The sequence below is a fragment of the Streptopelia decaocto genome, assembly GCF_964273445.1.
Source record: "Streptopelia decaocto genome assembly, chromosome: 2".
Lineage (NCBI taxonomy): Eukaryota > Metazoa > Chordata > Aves > Columbiformes > Columbidae > Streptopelia > Streptopelia decaocto.
This window is the reverse complement of record NC_138655.1, coordinates 87,691,814-87,718,824: the sequence shown is the minus strand read 5'-3', so window position 1 is coordinate 87,718,824 and position 27,011 is coordinate 87,691,814. Positions and strand designations below refer to the sequence as shown.

At 42.3% G+C, this 27,011-nt stretch overlaps 1 protein-coding gene across 1 annotated transcript; it reads left to right on the top strand.

The window, feature by feature from the left end:
• Window positions 1–796: 796 nt before the first annotated feature.
• Window positions 797–26,920, top strand: WRNIP1 (WRN helicase interacting protein 1). Its single transcript, XM_082044164.1, has 7 exons — window positions 797–1,409; window positions 10,949–11,140; window positions 12,113–12,357; window positions 18,927–19,156; window positions 24,308–24,463; window positions 25,267–25,346; window positions 26,265–26,920. The coding sequence occupies exons 1-7, from the start codon at window positions 876–878 to the stop codon at window positions 26,538–26,540; spliced, it is 1,713 nt and encodes a 570-aa protein (XP_081900290.1). The 5' UTR covers window positions 797–875; the 3' UTR covers window positions 26,541–26,920.
• The last annotated feature ends 91 nt before the right edge of the window (window positions 26,921–27,011 follow it).

Sequence of the window (27,011 nt, the reverse complement as noted above, 5' to 3'; positions counted from 1 at the left end):
CCTGCGCTGGACTCTCTCCAGCATTTCCCTGTCCTTCTGGAACTGAGGGGCCCAGAACTGGACAAATATTCCAAATGCGGTCTCACCAGGGCAGAGTAGAGGGGAAGGAGAACCTCTCTTGACCTACTAACCACTCCCTTCTAATGCACCCCGGGTACCATTGGCCTTCCTGGCCACAAGGGCACAGTGCTGGCTCATGGCCACCCTGCTGTCCATCAGGATCCCCAGGTCCCTTTCACACATTTCAATGAACAACCAGGTGGACCCCCAAATACACACACTTTAACAATATTGATCAGCATGACGTCAAAGTAGCTCCATAGTGCTTCAGGACATTAGAATGGGGCTGGTGTGGCCTTGCTCTTCTCCCACCCCTTCCCCAAGCCAGGCTGCACAACCCCACTGAGGCAGCATCTGCACACCACAAAGCCAGCAGTGACAACCCCGCACTGTCCTGGAACGAGGGACCACAGAGATACTGCACATAGAAACACAAAATGGTTTGGGTTGGAAGGGACCTCCATAGCTCATCTAGTCCAACTTCCCTGCCATAAGCAGGGACATCTTCAACTACATCGGGTTGCTCAGAGCCCCGTCCAGCCTGGCCTTGGATGTCTCCAGGGATGGGGCATCCCAAATAGATTTTTCAACATCTTATGTCAAGGTAGAAAAACGGTAGCACGGGTTACAGACACAACTAAGAGCGGATGAGCCGCTGCCCCTGAGGAATCTGCCCCGCGATGCCCTGGGCTCGGGGCGGGGAGCGGGGCCGGGCGGACTACAGCTCCCGAAGGGCTGCGGGCGCCGAGGGCCGGCGGCCTCGCTTCCTGCCGCAGCCGCCGGTCGCTTCACGGGGCCGTCCGCGGCGGGAGCCGATGGAGGAGCCGCTGGTGCAGTGCCCCGTGTGCCTGCGGGAGCTGCCGGGCGCGGACATCAACTCGCACCTGGACCGGTGCTTGCAGGCCGCGGAGGGCGAGGCCGAACCGGGCTCGTCGCCCCCCTGCAAGCGGCCGCGTCTCGCCGCCGCCCCGCCGGGGAGCCAGCCGCAGGGGGAGCCGGAGGAGGCCCGCCCGGCCGCCGCAACCCCTGTCTTCTCCCTCTTCCACAAGGGCTGCGGCGGCGGGCAGAGCCCGGGAGCCCCCGGCAGGAGGAGCGGGGCGGGGCGGGAGGAGGCCGCCGTGAAGCCGGAGGATGGAGTCTCAGCAGCGGGCAGCGGGACGGCGCTGCGCCGGGCCAGCCTGGAGGAGAAGCTGGGCGGGAAGCCCCTGGCCGAGCGGCTGCGGCCGGACACGCTGGGGGATTACGTGGGTCAGGAGCGGGTGCTGGGAGCGCAGACCCTGCTGCGGTCGCTGCTGGAGTCACACGAAATCCCTTCCCTCATCCTCTGGGGGCCGCCGGGCTGCGGGAAGGTGAGTGGCGCTGCCGGGCCCCGCCGCCGCTGCTCCCGCCCTGCCCCGGGCCCGCCGGGGCGGCGATTCGCGACCGGACACAAGTTCGCACCGTCCACCTCGGGCTGGATGGTCGGGCCCTCTCTGTTCCATGCAGCTTTCGAGGCTGATGAACTTCAAGGTTTATTTTTCAGAGCGCACTCTTTTTTCCTGCCTTCTTCACTCCTTCTCTAATGGCTTTATGTTGGCCGATGCCTGCAAGTGTTTTCTTGTATTACGAAAACCACAACTTTCCTCCTGAATAAAATAGAAGTGGCTCATCACCACCAACTCTGCTTGCTGCAGCTTGCACTTGTTACTCACAAACTTGTTGATTTCACGTAATTTAGATTGGGTAAACTCCAAAGCCTTTAATTAAAACACAGAAGCTGAGAAGCTTAAAAACGGCAACAAAACAGAATCAGTAAAACTGTCTAGGAAACAAGGTGAAATACTGGCAGATTACTAGTGTAGGGTTTGCTTTAGCTCATAAATTCTGGCCCTTGAGAATGCAGCTCAGGTGTGGAAGGGAGCTGACACTGTGGTCAGGCACTCATCCACCCATATGCAAACCCTCTGAAACTAATGTCTTTGAAGGATCTGGCTGCTCTGCAATCTTGTTCTGCCTCTTTGAAGATACTGGGAGCTGACCATGTTGAATCCCAAAAGACACTGCAATTGCAGCACAGCAGTGAAGGGATCCACATCTGCAGTGAGGGGAGACCAAATGAACGCCTCAGGTGTGATCAAGAGCAAGCACTGAAAGATCTCACCTTCATTTTGTCCTTTTTCTGTGTTCCAGATTTGTGGAGGGGTGAAGCTAAGCAGGCAAAATATATAGGTATCTCTGTCAGTCTAATGTGAGCACATCACTAAGTTTGGCATATTAGATAGATGTCTTGATTATGTGTGAGAGTATGTATGGGAAATCTGGGATAGGGAAAATAATGACCAATTAATTAATGCTAGCAGAAGAGTTCAGGACAGAGCAGCAGCTTGTTCCTCTCAGCATACTTCTTTGAAGATAAACTTTCTATGTATGATATTTGAATAATTATACCAGTTAATCATAATTAATAAGGAGCAGGTATAAGAATAATTCATAGATGAATGCTATTAGTAATGATGCAACAGGTTGCTTAGGCTAGATAACATACACCTGAAAAGAAGCAGCTGGTGAACTTGCTGGTGAATTGCCACTTTCTTTAAAATAGCAAGGTAATTCAGAAAGAGATCTGAGGAGATGAGGTAAATAAGGGTTGTTTCTAAAAACTCATTAAAGGGAAGGTGGATTGACAGAAGTAAGGTGGCCAGAGAGAGAAGTGAAATTGAACTCTTTAATAAATAGGAATCTAGCTTATTGAATAACATGTTCAGGCACCTGCTTCTGTATTTATTCCTACTCTTTTGCCTTTCGTTGCTTGTGATCTGTGTCAACAGTGGCTGCTTGTTCTTTCTTGAAGCTCTTTTTCCTTAGAAAAAATGTCTGTCAGAAATACAGTGGTAAGAAAGCAAAGGCCACATACACTCCGAACAGAATTCAGACTAAATACACAACTGAATTCGGTGACCTTTGGGATGTGGTCTAATGAACCACTTTTTTGGCTGTGGAAATGTTTTTTTGTGAGCTTGTGACAGCTTACGCTTGTGTTTCAGGTCTTCTTTGGGAACCTCCTACGGTACTAAGACTGTCTTTGAATAACAGGTGATCTGTTTCATGCCTTCACTCTCTCATGACCTGTCCTCCTCACCCATATGCCTTATGCAGAGTTGTATTTAGTAAGGCTGCTCATCAGTCATCCAGCTTGCTTCCCCTCAAGACTGTGCCTTTTGCCTCATCAAGGAACGGTTCCATCTGTTACATTTTCTCTCTTCGAGTACTTAAGCTGTTGGGTAGCTTATCTCCTTTCTGCATTACTCTTTTTGAACAAACAGTTTTGAGGCTACATGTGGTCAGCTAGCTCTTGATGGACCATCCATTCCTGGCTGAACCAGATATTCCTACTGCAAAAAGTTGACCTTTTCCCTTCACCTATGCTTATCAATATTTCTAGGGTGGTGCTAGAGTATGGTTTCATCTCAGGCCTTCTTGTATGGTATTGTCTGTCTCAGGTAAATGACTGAAAGTTCCATCCTTTACTTGGAAATTTTTTAATTCAATTCCTGTCCTTACATATTTAGTGTGCAAGGCAAAATAGTTGCCCTAAGGATGGAAACAGAAGTCTGTGGTTGCCTGCCTGTCTCATTCACTTACTATTTGGGCTGTACATGTGTAATAAGTCTTAAGTAAACATTTCATTAAGAAGTAACCTGAAACAGGTGGAGATCGGACAGATGAAGCCTATTTCTCTTTTTATATGAAGAATCACGTAATATAGTGTTTGCAACTTGAAAGATCTTGTGAAGGAGTAGTAAGTATTCTCGCTGCCTCCAGACTGATTGGACTAATAATCAAAAACTTCTTCTGTTAAGTATGGTCTTTTTCAGTGAGAAAAATATTAAGAAACGACTGTGTGTTATGTAGCTTCAAATGTAACAAGCCCATGTGCTAAGCTCTGCCCATAAGCAACTAGCCTTACATTAGAGGGTAGGTGCTAAAATAGCAGTATAATTAGATATGTTGGTCTAAATTCAGAAGTGCTGTGTAAGATGGTAGTAGACTCCTTAAACCTCTTCACACTCCTGCTGCCCTTGGAATCTGGTTGTTGCAGCTCATCTATACTTTCTTCCATTTCTACAGCCACATACAACACTAACCAGTACTTATTTTGAAAAGGGTAGAGCTGGACTAAGTAAAAAAAACAACCAAACAAAAAAACCTGGAGATGGAATTAATCCTTGGAGCCAAATTTCAAATTAATTTACATATTATTTATCAGTCTGGACTTTTATGAAAAGTAGTAGCTCAACAGACTTTCTCTAAGCAAGAAGAGAATAATCTTGGCCATTCAACTGCTATAAATGCAGTATTTCATATTGTACGTCAAGAGTACTTCTGGAGAATTTTTATCATGAAAGTGGTAAAGCTAGGTACCTGAGTAAAAACACATGTGCTTTGTACTGCTCTGCCCAAGTTGATTTCAGCCTCAGCTGCACTTGAATATTCAAAGAAGCACAATCAAAACTGAAAAACAAAATCAGCGTATATCTATTGTGAGTATTTTCTTTTGAGTTTCCGTCTGTATTGCACCTGTATTGCGTGATCTTTGTACTTTTGTCATCCTAGTTTCTTAGGAAGCCATGATGCTCTGGGTGAAAAGGATTTGACTCTGTTTTTGGTTTTACTTTTACAAGAACATGTTTTTAAGAAGCTGACCAGACACAGGCTAGAAGAAGAAACACTGCCTCGAAGAGATGCCATGGTTATTAACTTAGAAACAGTTAGCTTGTTCATCCTGACTATGCAAATTTTTAAAAGCGTGTATGAATCCTCGTGTAATCTGAGTAAGTTGTACTGTGATTTCTGACACCTTAATGCAGGGATTTAGATTTTTGCTCGTCTGCCATGAGGCACCAATTTTAGTAAAGAGTTAGTGGAGGGTCACAGCGTAACTTGAGCACTGAATAATTTTGCTGCCACAGATATAGTTTAAGCCTTATAAACCTGAACATTCTGTAGTTAAATACGGTAAACATTCCCTCTTAGGTTTGCTGTTTAACAAGAACAAAGTAGGCAGCATCTGGAACCTGCTCCCTACGGAAGATAAGACAAAGAACATTGATATGTGATTTTCTGGGGTCCATATCTGCAATCTAGTGCTAAGATAAAATATACTGTGTTGATATGAGTACAAAACATAAAAAAAACCCAGTAAGTGGTCTTTAAAGTTTCTATCAAATCTCAACTGAGTTTATGTTTTATTTCTAGGACTCCTTGTATTTCTTTCCTATTTTTTTATTCAAGACTTTGCTCTATGACACATTGAAACACCAACAGCAAGCCCAACTTACATATTTTGCTCCCTGCATATTTATGATCTCTTCCCTCCAGCTTTTTCTATTTTGCTAATTCAAGTGATTAACCAAATGGCTATTTGATTACTTGAGTGTGTTTCATCTTCTCTTATTCATACTGCTTGGGGCACTAGAATGGGCTCCCCAGTGAGGTAGTCATGACCTCAAGCCTGACAGTGTACAAGAAGCAATTGGACAACTCCCTATGACACATGGTGTGAATTTTGGGGTTGTCCTATGCAGGGACAGGAGGTGGACACAATGATCCATGTGGGTCCCTTCCAACTCAGGACATTCTACGGTTCTGTGATTCTAAGTCTTTGAATGCAGTGTGCTTGGTTTTGCTTATGCCAGCCTAAATCAGGAATAACTTAAGGTAGCTCTCTAGGAAGAAGAAAACTGGAAGAGAAAATACTATTGTATTTGTAATGCAGATGTAATATGAGGAGACAAATCTAAATGCAGCAAACGGAGGCACAGCTCCATTTCAGTAAACATTATGCAATGACCTTGCCTCTGTTTATGTTTGGTCAGACTTGGATTCTGGAAGTGCTGTAAACCACATGCTGTGGCTGTTGTTCCATGACGTCTTACTCCTCCAGTAGTCTCACAGGGGGGCTATTTGGGGTGTGAGGAACCAAACAAGATGGGTAAGAATAGCATCTGCCCTTATATAAATGCCAGCTGCTGCCACTTCTGATTGCGTTTATCTCTACAGACAGTGTCCCTGGGCCATGTTCATCTGCTGTCCTGCCAGTTTCCTTTAGACACAGCCTGGTTCATCTACTGTGATGCAGTGTGGTAGCTTGGGGTCAGCGCACCAGTGTTGTGTAGGACAGACCCCAGCTTTTTAAGCTGTGTCCCAGGGAACTGCGCCCCTGGCTGACATCCAAGCATGCTGGCGCTACTGGTGTCTCATTCAGGACAGCAAAACAGTGTGGCCTTTCGTGACTGGTTGTCAACCACAGTATGGCCCTGCTGCAATCAAAGGGAGAGCTGAGGGTGAGGAGAGGCTGTTGGTGGCAACACCATGTAAGCAAAGATATGGAAATCCTGGCCATAATGAAGGAAGAAGAAAAAATACATGGAAAGTCATAGTCAGAGGTCAGCAGAAAAAAGCAGGATGCCAGTTCAGAACTCTGATAACATTGTTTAGACACTACAAGTCTATCAGTGTAGTTAGTCTGTTGGGCTCTTGTTTTGTACTAAGCTGTCAGTCTCTTGCCATCCCTGCCACAAACATAATTTACACTGTGGTTTGCTCTGGAACAAGCCAGCAAAGTCATTTGGTGGGGAAGCCTAGATGCCAACTAGATTATCCCTGCTCAGGAATAATCCAGGCTGTGCTGCAGTTTATACCCTAGTGTAGATGTGTGCCAGATCTGCTTGGGTCACCTAAACATGGCCTAGCAGACCATACAACCTTTCAGACTTGTTGGAAGGGCCCATCCAGGTGCAAGAAAAGCTCTTGCACCAGTGTGCTTCTGTAAGGTGTAGTGTGAATGTCACCTCCTCATGAAAAGGCTGTGAGAAATGAAAATGACTCGGAGGCTGGAACAGAATGTCTGTGAGCTGTTCTGTACCCCTTGCAGGAGCTCTCTGACATGACTGCTGAACACAGTGTAGATGTAAACTGAGAGACCATGGGTTTTCTGTGATTGACATCTACAACAGCTGTTTTGATGAATTTATGTGATTTAAGAATCAGTAAGGAAAGTCACTGTGAACAGGCAACCATAAACAGATCCCTAAATGAGGTCTACCTGTTCTTCCATAAGACTGAGGTACGAATGACCTTAGTTTTCAGAGTCAACTTCTTGACTGGAGCCTTTGTGACTATGATCTGACCATATACGCTAATCTCTTCCCATTTTTTTCAGTTCTACTTTCTGAAGAGAGCTAGGCAGTACCACTCTTTATTCCTGGAAGGGACTTTGGTGAGCTAGTGCAGTGGGTGTAGTTTAATGGCCTGGTAAGGAGATGCAAAAATGAAAAGACCACATTGCTTCTGAGTGGGTAATGTTAGTCATTGAACTAGGACAGGCTTAATTTGTACTTGATTTTTACTGTTCTCTTCCAGCCTTGGGTGTGAGGTTGCACTGACTGGTGGCAGCACAGAGAACAGGGCAACAGGTTACACTCAAAGAGGGTTGCCCAGTCAATGAGACATGTGGACATACAGATAATTCTTGTCTCCTGGTACAAACATCCAACTAACCAAAAAGAGCAAATCTGATTGACTTATCTGCTCTGACAGTGAGAGGTGTGTGGAGCCAAGCACACTTTGTGGGCTGCTTTTATTTCATCCATAACTCATATCAAAACCTTGAAGAACTGGTAGCATAGTTGCTGGAAGTGAGCTTGCTAGGCTATTTTTTTTGTTAGGTTGGTGAGGTTTTTTTAAAATCTCAGTTAGCTGCAGCCTTTGGGAAAAGATATTCTCATTTGGGCTGACATGAAGAAATTTGCAGGACAGTGGAGGAGCGTTTCAGTCATTTAGTATTTGTTTTGTGTGCAATGGATCTGCAAATCAGTGACCACAGGCTCAAGTTGAAAATGTTATTCATTGGTGAGTAATGGTTCATTAGTTCCTTGGTAGATATGTTTCAAAATGGCTCTTGACAATGGCACTTCTTTAGCCTGTCTAAACAGGTAAGTCAGTATGGTCTTACAATTTTCAGCATAAAACTTGAGATGATAGGTGTGGGTTTGGACAGTTTGGTGGGATAATAGAAGAGAATTGAGATTGATTTCTGAAAGGGGCAAGGTTATTGCACTGCAAGCTTTGGAAGGTATAGTTTTTAGTGAAGTTAACAAAAGGTTAATTTGCAGGATCACTCCTATCCTCATTGCTATAAATACTACTTAATTTACGGGAAACAATATTTCTGCTCCTCCTCATGTGGAAAAAAACACAATGTAAAGGAGGAACACCTGTCTAATAAAAGAAGCACAATATCTACTTGTTTAGATTTCCTCTTCCTGCTTGTTTTGCTGGTTCCGATACAGATGTATTCATTCATATTAAATTGCAACATTAGTGTCACTATTTTAAAATACTTTTTTTCTAATGTAACAATCACATCTACTTCAAAATTCATTTCAGATGATGAAGGATATTCAGTGTGTATTTTTCTGCTCATTCCATATCAGATTTCTAATTTTCTTCTTGTCTTTCAAATACATTGCACCTGAGTTTAGTCAGAGAATCTAGAGGTTTAGCGTACCAGTTGCAATTCTTCTGTGCTAGTGCCTTCATACTCAGCCTACCCTGCTTATATTAAGTCTCCACTGGGTTATATGTTCCTTAGGTTGTAACCTGATAGTAACAAAGAGGGAGAGAAGAGTGTAGCATGTTACTGACTTTTGCTTGGCATGGTAGGAGAAAAGGCAGCAGAAAAAAATTGAGCTCTTGGGAAATAATAAGCTTTCAGACAAATGAGGAAAGTTTGACCGGAGCGTGATGGGCAGTTTGACTTGCCGTATGATTGATTGTGCAGAACAGAGGGAAGAGGCCATGAACATGCCTGTCCATGTTAAGCATTGCTTTTGAAAGGCCATATATGTTATTCTTATTACAACCTTTCTTGACCGAGAAGTTGGCAGGGAGGGAGAGAGGCATGCTGGCTGAAAGCTGTGCAGCAGTTCTCAAGTAGGTTCTTGGTCTAATAGTAACTTTCAAACAAATATCTTTGTAATTTTTTTCCTGAATTAGGGGTAGAAATATGGATGACTGTGCATGCGTTTCAAAACAATTCCTTGCTGTTTGTTTGTTTAAACAACAAAACTATCTGTGACCTGGTGAACACGGGCCAGGATGAAGTATGAGCTACCAGTTCAAATGGAGGTACAAGAATAGCTACTTGATTCCCTCCCCCTCACCTCCTTCGTACCCCTCCCACTTTCAGAGAAGGAAGAGTTACATTTTTGCTTTTTCATCCTCAAATTTGATATATTAGGGGTTTCCATGCTTTCAGTGATTCTTCAAGGCATGGATGCATCCTCTGAAAGTACATTCTGAAGGAAGGGCCTTTTGTAAGGAAACACTAACTTTGGTTTTATTTTGTTAGCTTAGTTTCAAAGATAGTTTCACTTTTGTTCTTTGGTTTCCTAGATCTTCCTGATATCTGTAGGCTTTGCTGCAAGCACTTTCCAGCGTGTCTTCCCAGTCTTGTCTTCTCCAGCAATATAGGGAGGGGAGCGGCAGGGGCAGGTGCTTTGAGCTTTGGGAGTGAGAGAGGATCTGACACGGAATGCGAGTCTTGTATCAGGACGTGAAATGACACCTCTTCTGAGGACAATCAGGAAGCCCTTACTAAACATAAAACAAGAATAAATAGTGATACATCCTCCCCTTTCCCATCTGGGGCTGGTTGCCATTTCAGGGATGAGGAGATCCATTAAAGAGGCAGAGCAGTGCTGTTAGGGCAGTGAATGAGGTCTTGCCAACCTCACTGGTGGCTGCGTGGTAGATGGTTGCTTCTGGAGTCTCCCTGCAAGAGGATCAGGTTGGCAGCACCTGCTGCTTTAACCTCAGTACTTGGAACATCTTCTGAAGCGGTTTTGTTGGCACCTGTCTCGCTCCTCATCTGCTGAGGCTTTCCTGTCTTCAGTCTCCTTGAGCTCATTCTTTAATAAGCAATCACCTGTTTTTCTCTAGCAGTGCTTTCAAACAGATACATGCTCTGCTTGGGACGTGCAGATAATGCTGCCTTTACTAAGTGTTGCCAAGGAAGATCTGAAACTTATGCCTGTGGTGTGTTCAGGTGTAGTGAATCTCTCTGGGAGGTAGTACCAGAACTTGCTTCTGTGCTTTGCTAGGCTAAGTGAAATTCCCTATGAACAAATTCTGCTCTAAAGGAGTTGTCTATAAGGAAAAACAAAACAAAACAAAAAACATAGCTGCTTAGTAAAACGACAGTTTGTCCAGTTAGCTGTCCTTTACTTCCCTGGGCCAGCATTCGATTACTGTTGACTGTTTATATTTAAAGAGTTACATTTTCTTAAGTATACATTTATTTTTTCAGTACTAACATTCTCTTGCTTTTGTAGAGAACTACTTTCTGATCAATTTCATTTTTATGTACAGTGGAAATAGTAAAGGCTTTAATTAACAACATTGTAGGTTTTTATTTCTTAAATGTGGTTGCAGGTGTCTCAGGGTAGTCCAGCTCTTTATCCATTAACATATGCTCCAAAATAACTGCACAGCGAATTGCAGTCAGCACGTCTTCTGTGACACAAATATATTTGGTGAAGAGTTTTTCTTCTGTGGTAGAGGAGACAGCTGTCATTGCTGGCCTTTTCAGTATTGTGACTGAAGAGGTTTGGTTCGTGAAAGTGCAGGCATTCGAAATGCAGTGGTGGAATTGACAGCTACCTCTAGCAGGAAGTTTTCAAGTCTTCTGTGTGCTAGAATAGCATGAACTAAAATACCTTACTCTATAAACTGTCAACACTGTCCCTATGTCCAGAACATATAGCATTGTTCTTTGCATATTTCCTTTTAAAAAGTATTTTCTGTGTCCAAAACAATTTTTACAAATTTTTTCCTATTGCTGTTTCAGACTACACTGGCACATATCATAGCCAACAGCAGCAAAAAGAATGGCACGAGGTTTGTGACACTGTCAGCCACAAGTGCCAAGACAAATGATGTTCGAGATGTCATCAGCCAAGCCCAGAATGAAAAAAGACTCTTCAAGAGAAAAACCATCCTCTTTATTGACGAGATCCATCGTTTCAATAAATCTCAGCAGGTATTACACCACACCACGTTTTGGAAAAAGCCTTTGTCATCACTTTTGTCAAATTTCCTGCTTTGCCTTAAAAGGATAGCTTACTTTGGGCTTTTGATTTTAATGTTAATGCTTTTAGTAGATGAAATGGGAAAAACGTAAAAATTAAATTCCTTAACTAACTTCTAATCAATGTTTAATTATTGTGATTCACCGTTATAAATAAAAACTGTGCTATACTTGTAGTTAACTTATGTGCTGGCCTGCATATGACATTTTTCTGAAATTTAATTTCTGCAAAGTCACGTTAGTAATGTTTGCCGTACAGATCTTGATTTCCACCCCCTCCACAGGGGTAGCATTCTGCATTACCTTTAAAAAGGTGTGATTTGTGGATGTGCCTAGAGTGTTTGGTTTCATGTTTTCCCCTCTTCTCTGCAAGAAAAGAGACCATAGTACCACTAAAAAAAAAAGCAAACCAGACCATAGTCATACCATGGAAAGCTTGAATTCTGTACTACAGATTGCAGTTCCTATATAAAACCATATTCCAATCTTTCTACAGATTTCTGAGCCATCTTGTGTAGAGAACTGTAGCCCTAAAGATTGGTTCAAAGAGTTTTTAGGAGTAGCCTCACTATTCGTTATATTTCACAAGGAAATTTCATTATATCCTATGTTCGCCAAGCAATGAACCAAAGCCACAGAAATAAAAATATGCAGACTTTTGACACTGTTTCTTGTGAACTGGTAGGGCCATTCTCATTGCAAACATAAGTTATTAAGGTGAACAGCCCATAACGTGCTGTGTGTGTGTGCAATTAAATCATTTAGATAGTTAAGCAGATGAGCTGCCCTGTCAGTGAGGTTATTTGTCATATCAACAGGGAACCCAAAGACTCACAAGACATGAAAAATGTAGCCTACTCACATGGAATGTTTCAGGCTGTCATTAATCGAGATCAGCTTTTTCTGCTTCCCTCCCATCCTCAGGACACTTTCCTTCCTCACGTCGAGTGCGGGATGGTGACTCTGATAGGAGCGACCACAGAAAACCCTTCCTTCCAAGTCAACGCTGCTCTTCTGAGCCGGTGCCGGGTGATCGTCCTGGAGAAGCTCTCGGTTGAAGCAATGGAGGCAATTCTGATGCGGGCCGTCAGGTCCCTAGGGGTCCAGGTTTTGGGCCAGGGTGACCAGCACAGCAGCTCTGCGACTGGCAGCAGCAGCGGGAGCTCAGAGTGAGTACTTTATGGGCTGCAGGGTGTTAACGCACACAGCCTGAGGAATTGACTGCCTGCCAGGGAGAGAATGAAGCAGTTGGGGGTGGGAAGAGAAACCCTAGCCACTTCTGACAGTAAAGAAAAGAAGTGACAGCATATGGCAGGGGCAGGGGGTGACAAGAGAGAAAGAATTCAAAGCACTGGCTCTCTCCATCCAAAACATAATCTCGCTGTCTGGATTAGGAAAGAGTTTTATACTTGGATCTGTAGCTCCTGACTCACCCTCCCAGGATATTTAAATCCATCCTGCTGCTGAGGATTTGCTGTGGAAGCCTTCAACTGGGGCTCTGTCATGTCCTAATGTGTGTTACTTCTTGCTACTGGTTGTAAAAGCATCACATTACTATTAAGTGGTGTATGGGGCATCCCCTCTTAAATTGATTTGGAAGTGCCTGACTGAAGTTTGTTGGTTTTTTTTTTAATAAGATCAGGGAGGATCTTTAGTTGCAGGATAAGTGCTACGGTATATTTTATCGTATGCTGTGGGGAGAGGGATCTGTTGCCGTGAGGTGTTAATAGATTGTTTTAAGAGTCTTTGTTTTGCACTGTTCCTTGTTGTCCAAGCCAGATAAAGTCATGTGAAACATTTGGGAGAGTTTTGGAAAAACTCCAGATTTGTCCATAAGGGATGTTATTTGCCTTCTGAAATGGCTAGCTGGCAATTAAGGCTTGGTACTGTGCTACTTTCACGCAAGTTATTACACTTCCTTCCTGTTGATGCTTGTCTACACTTCTAGTAATCTACAGTGTATTGACATAGTGGTAATTGGGCAGGTACTCCATATAAAATACATGAGAGGGAATCCTCTTTGTCCTTCAGCTTTATCACAGAATGTAAGTACTAGGAATTGCTAACCTGAACACTAAGGTCAGGGCAGGGGAGGAAAGCTATTCCCTTTTTATTTTTAGGGTACTGTGCCTCATGCTTTACTCATTTGTAGTAATGTGAATTTGTAGTAATGTGAATTTTAGAAGAGCGGCAGTACTGCATGTCAGCCTTAATGTAATGGCACAGCTGTGGTTGTGGCTACACCCTGATTGGGGTTCAGAGACTTTCGTTTCTGTGCAGGATTAAAGTACAAGGCATAGTTTCAGCTGCAGTTGTTTGGGTTTGGGTTTCACGAGACTCTCCATATCTGTAACCTTCCGTTAGCTGTGGATGATTTAAACAGCCTGGTGTGGTGCTTCATCAAACTGAAGGAAGTCTGGCAGGCAGACTGTCAGACCAGCACAGTTTCAGAAATCTGTCCATGGAGAGAGAGGACCCCACTCCAATGGCTAACATGGGAACCAAGAAGTTAAACATAAAAATGCGGTTCAGAATTTAGAAGCATTGTTTGCAGTTGTGTGTTAAGTCTTTCTTGTCTTTTCTGCCACTATCTGGTTCTGGTCTGTACATGATACATACTGTTGCTGATGCATTTGTCTATTTATAAGCCATCCTGTCCCTTACTGTGGTTCTGGTTTTGGTCTCCTTGTTAATTCCTTCTTCTTCCTTCTCTGTCCATACCATTTCTGCTTGTTCATTTTCTCTCCACCTGCCACCCTGCAGGAACAGCTGTAGTTCATCTTTTACCTCTTCACCTCCCTGCCTCTATGAAGCAGGGCTGTCGTTAGATGCAGGCAGATAACAGCGTTCGTGTTGTTTCCTGAGGAACAAATCAAAGTCACCGATTACAGTTTAATAGGTCATTCACTGTGCTTATCTTTGTTCCAGAGTTGGAAAAGGAGCTGTAAGGCACCATGTCACCAAATGTGGGGCATGCCCACTTTGCAAATGCTGCAGAGATCTAGAGATACGTACGTCGAATGTTGGATTTCATTCCCCACATGAGCCTCCCTTCCCAAACATGGAAGTGTAGTATGAAGTCCTGCATGTGCAATTTGCCCTCAGTTTATCAAACTGTCTTGGTATCACATCACTTGTCTGACACCGTGGCTGACCTAAATGAGATTTTGAAGAAGAGGATGATTCTTTGTGGTCTCTCCTATTACCTTGAGGAATACGGTGAGGGTAAATCTTCCTCAGTCTACAGGCATCTTTTGTGCCCAGTGAGAATGTAGCCATCACTGAGTGATTCAATTGGTTTCGTTGTCTCTGCACTCTGTGCATATGCAGCAGTTATCAAAAGGAAAGTGTGATCTACTCAAATCTGTTTCCTTGAATTTTCTTGGTGGCTTTTCTTATCTTGCTTCCACCATTTCTGCAGGTTTCTGATAAGGTTAGGTCATCTGGCTTCCCTTTCATCCCACTGTGGCCTTTTCTTGCTGTAAAGCTGAAATAGAACTAGCAGGAGGTGTTACGTACTTTAGTATCTTTCTTTGTTATGTCATCATGCTCCTAAAGCATCTTTGACAGTTTTCATATTAGTTACTGGATTTATTTAAGGTAAGATGTGCTTTGTGTTATATTTCCATCAACTTTCCTGCCATCAAATTGTGCCTCTTAAAGCCTGCAGTAGATTAAGCTGAAAGATGGAGGAATATGAAAGGAAGAAAGATACTTGTGAAGAAGAAAAGTAAGGAGATGTCAATGTTAAAGACACTTTATATTGCTGAAAATTTGCTTGTGCTTTCTGCAATTCACAGTGTCTCAGTAATAGCACAAACTATTCCAGGTGTTCACTGATACACTACACTTGCACTATGTCAGTGATGGAGGAAATCAAATTATTCTTTTCTTGGCTTTTTATTTTTATCATTCAAGTTCTGCCCTCGGAGTGGTATCTCTAATTGAAGTTGGACAGTAAACTGGATGGTGGATTAATGTGTTTGAAGTTAGACAGCACAGGAGGCTCACAGCTGAGGGAAATGAAAGGATCTCCAGTTTCCCGTTGGCAAGCCCAGACCTCAGGCAGTTCAGTTTGTTAGTGGCTGTATTACAAGTCCTGACAGGTTTCCAGTTCACTGGTTTGTAAATCACAGTGTTGAAGATGGGCTTCTTTTGGGTGTTCAGTGTTTGATACCTTTTTGAAAATTATTCCCTTTTGGAACATCCATCCAATTTCTTTGCAGGAAAGAGAGTTGCGGGGATGAGAGGCAACATTCAAAGACAACGCTGTAAAGCAGTAAGCAATACATGTCATAGTGCAGTATTTCAGATGAAGAACTGTGTTTTCCTGAAAAAGTGTTGCAATCTGTCAAGGAGTGGATGTAGTGAGAATAATTGACACTGAGAAAGTTAAGAAAATACTAATTTATATGTGAAAGAAGCAATGGGTTCTTCAGCTCGCTTTCTGCTCAGATATTTAAAAATCTTTCATCATAAAGGTTCTCATTGCTTGGACTTCCTTATATTTACTCTCTGATATTGCTTACACCCTCTTGTCATTGGATCAAACGGCTGCGGTGTTGTACAGGTTTTTTGGGTAGTTCATCATAGGTTTCATGTTGGTTCTTGGCACAAACTGTCTTGAGGGTATGGAGATAAGAAGGAATTGGAAGAAGGATTTATTATCCTGTAGTGGTAGTTTTCCATTCCTTAAGCTAGTATATCAGCTTATGCTCAGTGAGTAATGGATCCTAGGGTGTCCCTTCTTGTTTATGTTTTTGTCTCCAAGTATCATCAGTTACAAGGTACCAACATTGAGCACTGGCATCCAGTGGGTGCTCAGTGTTAATTTTGGAGAGTGAAAAAAACCACGAGATTGCCCATCTGCAAAGGGATCGGGAGCTTTGGAAGAGGCCAGAAGGCATGGGAGTTATTCTGCCTTGCAGTTGTAGGGTGTGCCAGAAGTCAGGTAAAGTGGGAGAGTGTAGGGCGCGTAAGCTTCTGAAGACAGAATGGGCTTAAAAATGTAAAATACAGTATGTGTCTTTTGGAAACCAAGGTATTGAAATAATTGTCATCCTGATTTCAAAATTGGGCTCCTGTCTAGTGAAGTTAAATCATCAAAAAAATTGAATTTAATATTTTAATTCCTCAGGAAAAATAACTCAGTTCAGCGATTCTGATTATAAAATGTTTTATTTTGAAACACTGAGTGTGAATGGAACTGAGATTATGGAACAGGGAAGCATTATGTTATTTTCAATCAGTGAATTTCATCAATATGCTGTGCAAATAGCTCGTCTGTGGAAATTTTCTCAATTTATTCTCATTCTTTATCATGTCCTGTATGTAATGCTATTATTGTAGACATGGACTGGGTCAGCCTAATACGTAAGACATAATTAGGAGTGGAATTTCTGCTATCAGTATGTTGTAACTTGGATTTCACCATGGAAGTGAACAAGGCCTTTCCTTATAACAAGGTTTTCCATACTTCTCGTGCATATTTGTTTCAATTCCTGCAATACTAATTGCTTGCATTGAGTCAACAGGCCACTTAGAGTCCTGTAGAGAAACTGAAGAGGTGGAAATACAACTTTACTTTTTTTCCCAGCTTCCAATTAGCAAATAAATGGCAAAAGTGCTCTGAGGCCTCAGCTTTGTTTGGGACAGACTGCTTGTAGCTTCTTGCAAGCGTAATACCTGCCTTTCAGTGCTCTCAGCACTCCTCTTCCACTTGCAGTCGCTGAGTGCAGTTGTGGGTATCGGTATGAGGAGGCCTCAAGCACACGGTGTTCTTCTCTGCAAACAGGAGGCAAAAAGCTTACTCCTTGCAGATGAAACCTTCTCTTCACTCTGCCCTGCTGGTGTATGTGAAGTGTTCTCTCAGCGTGCAGCAGATTTGGTTTTGTTGCCTGTTGGTGGAGGTATTAGCAGCAGGCTGTCTGTTTGTAGTGCTTGCTGGGATTTTAAAAATTGGGTTTGCTTTCTTGGCTGGTTTCTTTTGTGGCACATAGAAAAATCTGGTGACCATCTGTATTGCTGAGGGGTCAATTTTGCTCCCTGATTTTCAAGGAATTTGATACATGAGATACTTGACCAATCGCTGCACTGTTATATTCTTCTGCTTCCCTGTTCAAACACGAAAGTGTTTGAAACACCTTGGAGATAGTGCAGTTATTTTGGAGTGCCACTGTGTATGCATGTAACATTTTTTTCCAGCTTTATCAAATACGTGAAAAATAAAGAGACGGAAATAAAATATGACAACATGTATATGTGTATATAGATAGATTTATTTTTCCCACGGGATGTGATTCCTGCTGCCTACTCTCTGTAGTGTTGAATTATGGCCCTAGAAGATATTTGTTGGCCTTCACTTACAGTGACGTGGATTAAGATTGAAGCCTAATGAGCTTTTCCCTCTCACATTTGGGCATGAGAGGGCTCAAACACTGACTGTTGAAGTTTTTCCAGCACCTACCATCTTGTGCTTGTCACAGAAAAGAATAACATGGGCTTGCAAGGAGGAAGAGGAGGCAATTAATGAAGATTAGTGGATACATGTGTCCAGGAGCCCTGGCGTTGCCTTTTTGTACACCACTGGTAATAACACTAATAAATCTTTCCGGAGAATAAAGTGCAGGGCTGTTGTGAATCCTTAATTATTTGGCACACAAGAGCTTCATAAGAATTGCCTCTCACACCAAGCTCTGTGCGTTAATTTCCGCTGATACGTGTCTCTCTTAATTTTCAGTGCAGCTACTAGAAACAGCTAAGTTAGGGCCATTACCCAGTGCCGTGCTTTAACTCCAGTAGCTGCTGTTCCCAAATCAAATCAGTGGTACCCTCTGCCTGGTGAAAACCTTGGCCATTACCTTGTCTACGTCACTAAAGTTTGAGGGCCAGATGCTCAGCAGTATGCATTTCCCATGCAGAGAGGAGAGCTGGTTTACATGTGCCCCAGCAGTGGCGACTGCACCCCGGCAGGTGAAAACCTGGAGAAGGAGCTTGGGAACTTTGTTATTTTCCCAGATTTTTCATAGATCCACTGTGAGATCTCAGGAGAATCTTTACCTGTTGCTGCATTTCTCAGCTCTTTCTGTCTTTTTCAATCAAATGGAGTGTTCAGTGGAGTTTGGCCTTTTTCATGTGTTTGTATAGTCCTGGCACGCTTTGAGTAGTAGATGGCAAGAACACTGACAATGTAAACAATCCTTCCAACTCTTGCTTTTTAAAGAACCATACGATAGCAGCTCTTGCTGTTGGTAGTTGGTTCAAAACATTATGTGAATTACTTTATATCTCACTGTATTCCCTCATGTGCATTTGGATAGCTTCCTACCTTTTAATTGTCCCTCCAGCAAGGAATTTGAAGTGCTAGCTATGAAATGCTGATGGAGTAAACTTTGTGAAGTTCAACTGACTGTGCCAGAATTGTACTCTGGCAAAATCATAACCCTAGTTTCCATTTAATGAAATGAGTAAAAATAGGGACGTTAAATAGATGAGAACTCCTGCCATACCTTTTTGATGTGCAGTTGTATTTAACATGCATACGGGCAGAAGGAAGAGGGGTCGGCTCCCACGGCGTTCTCCCAGGCTCTGCAATGCTTAATCGTGACAGAATGGGTTAAGAACAAAACTTAAACACAGCTGCCTCTCAACAAACCTTGTGAAGAAGTGCCACCTCCAGCACAGTGTGCAAGGAGAGGAGCGTGATGGGGGCTGACAACATGTGGTTGTTCTGTTGCAGATTCCCAGTGTACATAGAGGAGAAAGCTCTCAACGCCCTGGCCTACCTCTGTGATGGTGATGCAAGGACTGGACTGAATGGACTCCAGTTAGCAGTTCAGGCCAGACTAGCAGTGGGGAAAACCACTCCTTTGCATGGGACCACAGGTGGCTCTGCGGATGGCATTCTGATAACAGAAGAGCATGTAAAGGAAGGGCTACAGCGATCGCACATCTTGTACGACCGAGCAGGTGAGTACCTGAGACAGTTTCTGAGATGCAGCATTCTCAAGAGCTGATAGCCTTTATATGTTCTGTTTCTTCTCCCCTCTTTGTACCAGCTGCTCTGGTAAAAGTGTTTGAGCTGAAATTTGGCCTCAAAACTACTTTTCCTTTACAGTATTGCAGGCTCACCCAGAAATTCCTCCTAAACAGGCATTCCTCTTGCCACTTAGGAAGTGTAGGTTAGCTGAAAGACATATTTGCTGCCCTTCAAACAGTTCTATTGTGAAATTATTTGTTCTTTAAGGTTATTAGAATATTGTCTTTTAAGAGGGTTGCAATGGAAAGAGAGAGAAGTAATTTAATGAGGAGGTTTGTTCTTGAAGGGCTTTAAAGCTCCCATTGCACTTCTACTCCTTTGAAAGACTTGGAAGTGCTCACATTCACAACAATGTGTTATGTGAAAACTTGAGCAATTTACTTTGTTTTTAGAGTGGCTCTTTGAGGTAGTGACTTTTATAGCTTACCTAGGGCAGGTCCCATAAACCTAATTACATTTTAGGCTTTCTAATGTGATAAACGCTCTTGCTAAATCTGTGACTTAGCAATGTTAGGCATCACAATATTGACCACTATACCATTTTATGTGAGAGGGTTAAAAATCAAAGAGTGAGTATTAAAAGATGGGGTGAATCCCCTTGAATGTGTACAGTAGTTCCTCAGCAATACTTCCATCATAGAATCACAGAATCATTTCAGTTGAAAGAGACCCTCAAGATCGTCTATTCCAACCATAACCCAGCTCTAGCACTAAACCATGTCCCTAAGAAACTCGTCTAAACGTCTTTTAAACACCTCCAGGGATGATGACTCCACCACTTCCCTGGGCAGCCTGTTCCAGTGCCTGACAGCCTGTGCAGTTTAGTATCAAATGATTATGCCAAGCAGTATTTGGAGAACTGATTGATTTTTGTTTTGTCACTGTATCCGTTATACTCAATTAACTGTCACTACTCAAAACTTGTGATGAGAGGTTTCTCGAGGTAGTTTGTAACATACATGCCTGCTTGCAGCATTCTTGCTGCAAAGAGGAAATGATGGCTCATTGTCAGGAAAAAGTCAGCTGGGCAGATATTGATATGGTGGCAGCTGAACAGTGGAGGGTAGGGGGGGGGGGGGGGGAGAAGAAAAATTGTATGGGGTCAGTGGCAGGAAGAAGTCATGATTAGGAGAGAGCAGAAAACCTGACCAGTTTACTGGTGGGAGTCTCTCGCATTGTGTGATTCCCTTGTGCATTTGCTGTCGCCCTGTGGCTGCTGCCATGCAGAACGCTTGCCGTGGTCATTGCTCCGGGCCCTCCTACGCATGTGTGCTCCCTTGGAGGTGGCTGCAGTGCCTCTTTCTGAGGCTTGCGGAATAGCACACGTCAGCCCCTTCTCCATGGCAGAAATCCTTCGAGCTCTGTGTAGAGGTTTGGGTTTTTTAGTTAAGAGATTTTCAGAGGGGAAAATGCTGTTTTTCTTGATTGTATGAATGCCAAAGAACCTGCCACAGATACTGTCACAATAGCAGGTTACCTGAGTATGTGCCTTTACAAAATTTCTCTCTTCTGCAGAGTAGTCTGCATCTTGGTTGATCATTTTTATCTGTAGTAGAGATACCTAGTTGTCTTTTTATGTACAAAGGGCTTCTGGATAGAGGCTGCTGTATAAATAGAGACATTTTTGTAGCATGTTTTAGTAAAAACTTTTTGAATCCCATTTCTTGAGTGGAATCTGCAATCTTCTAATAAAGTGCTTCAGCCTTATAAAATGAGGGGACATACATGGTGCTGTCTAATCATGACAGCAGCCAGCTATGACTTGAGTAGTGCTCAGAGTTATGTAAATATGGAATTTTGATTTTACATAATTATTTTTGCTCACCTTCAGCAAAATTTGGCAAATATATGTAGTTGGGCATTCTTTTTTGTACTTTCACCAAGTAGTCTAGGAAGGAAATTATTCTTAATCCAGTCATTAGGCTGTTGTTCTGATCTGTGTGCAGGCATGTAAAGGCAAGATCTTTGGGCAGATAGTCTGTGCATTTTAGCTGGAAGGACAAAGAAACAGCTCTAGTCAAGTTTCACAGCCAGCAGCCGCCCTTGCAGTGCGAGCGGAAACAAACTGTTCAGTCAGATTATAGCTTTCAGTTGCATTTTTTAAATTTTTGATTTTTTGAGAAAATGGTGCAGCAACCAAATTAATTAAAATTAACTGCAAATGGACAAAGACTAGATATTTAAGATAGAGTTGTATTGTCTCTTCTTCCTCTTATGTATTGTGTCTCACTGCTGACAGTGATTTACTGGCAAATACCAAAGATGTAGATCAGAATAATTGCAGGATTTTAACTCATTATCTTTGTGGTAACGTAGCTTCACTCATGGTAAAGACTGGGAATGCGTTAAGATGGAGATAATTTATTCTGTAATCTGTAACAGGGTTGTTCCTTCCTTTTCTGTGGAGAAGGTGTCTCGTGCCATCATGTTTTTTGCCAGCTTAACTGTTTTCTTCTGGGCCAGAATGAGAAGTCTTTTCACCCATGCTGTCTTCTAGTCTTTCATCTAAGGCTTTCTTCTCTCTTTTATTGGTGAGCAGTTGATGTTTACCTCTGGCTAAGACTGACAGGAATGTGAGATGGGGACTGTTATTTTACTTTTGCCTTCTGCCTTTACAAATAGGGATCGCTGAAGAAGTCTAGAAATTAGTTATGGTCAGTGAATGAGGCCTTTTCAATGTCTTTTACCAATAAGACTTTAGATAAATCAACATCTTAAATAAACTAGCTAGAAAACTCTTCATGAGCACATAAACCAATTTAGGGGCACAAAACTGGGAATCAAGAAGATTTATGCATCTCTATAGATTAGACACTCTAGAAAATCCTGTCATCCACAAAGCCTCCTCTACAGTATCCTTTTTCTCTTAGGAAAGCTATTTGCCTTTGTGGAAGCTGCATAGAGCAAATGTATTTTAATTCCAAAAACTCTTTATGGAATGTTGATTTCCAGAGGCATCCAGGATGCAGAACAGCGGCAGTAGATAAGTTTGCGTGTGTCTGTCTCTCAGCTGAATTTAAAAGTCCAAAATCTGTGTATTGGCTAACCAACCTGAGAGAGCAAACAAATAAAGGTCTAGATAAAGTTCTGTCTAATTTTTTAAAAACTGCTTCTGGTATCTTACATAGAAAACATGTAAACTGTATCTTTAAACAAGAAACATAAACCCTAATTGTCCAATGTTTGTAATTGTATTTTGCCTTTAATTGAAACTGCACAATATTTCTGAAGAAGTCCAAGTCTCATTTATAAGTATTGTCATCATGTTGATGACTCAGTCACTGACATTAACTTTGTGAGGAAGGAGATAAAGGGAAAAAACTGTCCCCTTTCTCAGTGACATACTCTAAAAATATCCCACAGCCTATCCGCTGGTTTCCTTCTGCCTCTCTATCTGGTACCCTCAAGTGTGACACTTTACAGTAGCCCAAACAGCGTATAAAAGCACTCCAGCAAAAAAAATCTGGGCAAGCGCAACCTCTGGGGATATTTTCAGGGTTTCTTCCTTGCTTTTAAGAGACCAAGAGACGCCTCTGCCAGGAGGACGATGCGAGTTCAGCTGCTTGGGTTTATTGCTGCTAACTCAAGTGTTATGACGGAGCACAGACATGCTGTTTGTGTTGGCACAAGGGATGACTGCGTGCCACAGGGCTAGCGGCGTGGAGTCCTATCAAAAATAGCTGCCGGCCTGTGTATGCCTGGCATTCCCCACAGAACCATGCTGCGGTGTGAACAGCCATGCAGGAAGATGGACCCAGGTTCTCAGCTGGGAGGTGGGGGTCTTCTGGCTTTGGAAAGGGCAATTGCAGTGGCTTAGGGGCTTTGCATGCGGCCTTTTATTTTGCGGTGTCTACAAGCAAGGGTGGTGTGTTCTGATATGGCCCTGGGGCTGTAAATCCTTTTAGCAGTAGGAAGAAGAGAAATATTAACAGACGGCTGTGAATGCAGCCAGTTGCCTTTATAATACACAGTTAGCTGTGAGCCAAAGAATACCAGACACTTTAAAACATAAGGAGACAGATTATGTGGAGAGTTTAACAACAATACCACAGCAAAATACTCTTAGAAGTTTGATTAAAAGTAATGCATAAGAATCAAAACAAGCTGCACGGAGAAAACTTGCAAGCAGGAATGGTCTCATTTGTTGTTTGTAATGCTGACCCTCTATTTTTAACTGTAGCCCTACAAGAGTTGTCAAATGGCTTTGTTTCTCCGTGGAGTCCGTATCTAATCTTATATTTAGTGTTAAAAAATCTGTGTAAATAATTCAGTCTTCCCACCTCTTACTTAGCTGTCTGGCATTTCAGGTAATTGACTTCTTTGTTTCATTTTGTTCATGTTTTTTTTGTTTGAGCTGCTTAGTTTTCAGGAACCCTCCAGTAGTGCAGGTGTCTACAACTGAACCAGACATTCCATAGGGGTTTGCCAGGGTTGTGTGCTGTGATCCTGTTTCCTCCAGATTGTGTTATGTGCCATCATTGTGTATCCACAGCAGTGTTTCCTTTTTTCCCCCATATAATACAGCAAGCATATCTGATTTACTGCATGCTTTATTTTCAAGTTTTCATTGATGTGAAATTTGTTTTTTCAAAAATATCATTATTGTATGGAACTGGATTTCTGTCATTCTTCTGTTGCCTTCTCAGAGCTGTGTGCATGTCCAAAAGCAACAGTGAGTGGTTTATATGTGCTCTTTGTCAATTATGAGATATTCACATAGAGTTTTCTTCCTAAATGCTTAAAATATCAGGTGTGAAGTTTGGTTGGTTTTTTTTTCTTTTGAAGGAAAGATCATTAGGTTACCAAAATCAAATCGTTTGCCTTGTAATGTATAAAAAAACAACCTCCTTTTCATCTGCTGTTGCTCTGTTATGTAGTTAGTGTAACGACCCACGTGGCAAAGCAGGAATGTGCTGAAACCATCAATGAACACAATAAACACGTATAAATACAAAGAACTGAAAGAAGCAGGTTATGTTTACCTGCTGTGATCTAGTAAAATATATTCTGCTCCCTTAAATGTGTTTAACTTAATTTCCTCCTAACAGCTTTGTGTTTCTCTTCTCCCCCATTCTAAATAGGAGAAGAACATTACAACTGCATCTCTGCCCTGCATAAGTCTATGAGAGGCTCAGACGAAAACGCTTCCCTTTACTGGCTTGCTCGAATGCTTGAAGGTGGTGAGGATCCGCTCTACGTGGCAAGGAGGCTGGTGAGGTTTGCAAGTGAAGATATAGGTAAGTATTTGTGGTATTTTGTGTTGGAATATTATGTTGGACGAAGATCTGCAGGCTTCTGGTTTCCAAAGACTGGCGTGTGGGGAAAAAAACAACCCCAGAACTGCTATGTGCAAAATGGGTACAAAACACTGAAATGCTCCACAATCAAAAAAAACTTTGTATCTGCAGACAGGGACCTACATGTGATATCATTGTGATGATTACCTGTTGCAGGAGAAACAAAGATTTTTGAGTTCAGGTTTTGGCAGTGTATTAATATGGATTCTTTAAACAATGGTGATTGTAGGTCAACAGTAAACTTGTGTCACAGCAAATGCATAGTTTAGGGGTGTCTGTATTTTTTTAATGATTGCAGAAGGTTAATGTCTACCCTGACTTGCAAACCTCAGATTTGGTAGCTGGTTCCCTAGGTATAAGGTCTCTTGATTGACTTCTTGAAAGTAATGGATGCAGCAAAATTTTACCACCGATGTGGTGGGTGAAGAGTTAGGAGATCTGGGGAAGCTGTGTCTATGTAGCAGTATTTCCCCATTTCTTTCTCACTTCCAAAACATAAGTGAACCACACACGGGCAGCTACTGCTCAGGCTGCCACCGTGTGGCAACAGATTCAGTCGGTTAAATCATAGCCATGATTTAGACTTTTCTTTTTTGGGGGGAACAGAAGAAGAAAGAAGGTGGATGGAGGGAGTACATCTTATGGATGCGAAACATTGTCCTAGAAGTTACAACATCTGAGAAAGCAACTTTGAAATGTGCATGGATAACCTGATCTGAACCTTATCTGATCCCTTTTTGTAGGGCTGGCAGATCCTCTGGCTTTAACACAAGCAGTTGCTGCTTATCAAGGTTGTCACTTCATTGGAATGCCAGAATGTGAGGTAAAGGTTTCATTAATTTACTGATCTGAAAGTACTGCAGGCTGTAAAACATAGTTGTAATGATAAAAATAAACAGAGATTGCAAGGACAAGGCAAACTTAGTGACTTGTTCCTTCAACATGCCCCTTCTTTGACAAGTAAGAGAACATCATAGATCTTAAGATAGATGTTGTACTTTGAAATAAAATTCACTGCATATTTATAGTTAAAATGTGGTATGCGAATTAACATAATTTTGCTCTCTCCATTTCTTTTGCTCTGTTGTAAATCATAGAATCATCACAGAATCATAGAACACCAGGTTGGAAGGGACCTTAAGGATCATCTGGTCTAAACTTTCTTGGCAAAATTACTATCTAGACAAAATGGCCCAGCACCCTGTACAGCTGAATCTTAAAGGTGTCCAATGTTGGGGAATCCACCACTTCCCTGGGGAGATTATTCCAATGGCTGATTGTTCTCATTGTGAAAAAATTCACTCTTGGGTCTAATCGCAATCTCCCCAGGAGTAACTTGTACCCATTACCCCTCATCTTTTCCCTGTGACTCCTTGTAAAAAGGAAGTCTCCATCTTCTTTGCAGCCACCTTTTAAATACTGGAGCATTGTGATAAGGTTTCCCCCAAGCCTGAACAAACCCACTTCTCTCAGCCTTTCCTTTGATCATCTTTGTGGCCTTTTCTGGACCCTCTTATATAAAATTACATACTCTGATATTCTTAAGTAGCTATTTTTTTCTAGTAGTGAGAATCATGAAGAGCTGCATTGTTGTTAAGTACTAATGTTCATACTATAGTAGCAGGCAGAGGTCAATTAAAAACATAACCCCTGTCATGCTACATGAACAACCTGAATAACAGACCTTCTCCCAGAGAACTTAAAAGCAGTCATTTAACACTTTCCCTTTTCTTCTTTCCAGGTCATTCTAGCACAATGTGTAGTGTACTTCGCCAGAGCACCGAAGTCTATAGAGGTCTACAGGGCCTATAACAATGTCAAAGAATGTCTGAGGATGCACACGGGACCTCTGCCACCTGTTCCGCTGCACCTGAGAAATGCCCCAACAAGGCTTATGAAGAACTTGGGCTACGGTAAAGGCTATAAATATAACCCCATGTACAAGGAGCCTGTAGAACAGGACTATCTACCAGAAGAGTTGAAAGGAACAGACTTCTTCAAGGAACAGAAAACATGACTGCCTTGCTCGGGATGGATTTTTATTTTATGACATGTACATTTGTATTGGGATGGAAATTCCCCTTACAGTTTCAGCCATCTGTTACTATGTCAGAAAGTATTAAACCACTGAGCCTTTCAGATACTTACTTAACCTCCTGATTTTACTACTGTTATTCTGAGGGTGTTTTGTAAAGAATTTCTGTTGAGCGGTCTAGAAATGCAGAAGTAAGCTTTATCAGTGTAGTGCTGTCACCCTCTGATTCAAATGGAGAAAAAAATGAGACACCTGTGTTTCTGGCTCTTCCTGTGAGACAAAGAGTATTATTGTGCTGCTTTTTAAAATCAATGTCTATTTCAGATTTTGAGAATGTTTATTTAAAAAAAAAAAAAACAAAATTGTATTCCCCCCACTAAAATACAGTAAACAAAATATAATTACAGTTTAATTCTTGCTCTTATGGTGTTTCATAGACTAATTTTGTACAAC

Excerpts from the sequence above, each read along its gene's own strand:
- WRNIP1 (XM_082044164.1), top strand. The coding sequence starts at position 876 with ATGGAGGAGCCGCTGGTGCAGTGCCCCGTGTGCCTGCGGGAGCTGCCG. Across the intron at positions 1,410-10,948 it reads GGCCGCCGGGCTGCGGGAAG|ACTACACTGGCACATATCAT; the intron begins GTGAGTGGCGCT and ends TTGCTGTTTCAG. Across the intron at positions 19,157-24,307 it reads CATCTTGTACGACCGAGCAG|GAGAAGAACATTACAACTGC; the intron begins GTGAGTACCTGA and ends CATTCTAAATAG.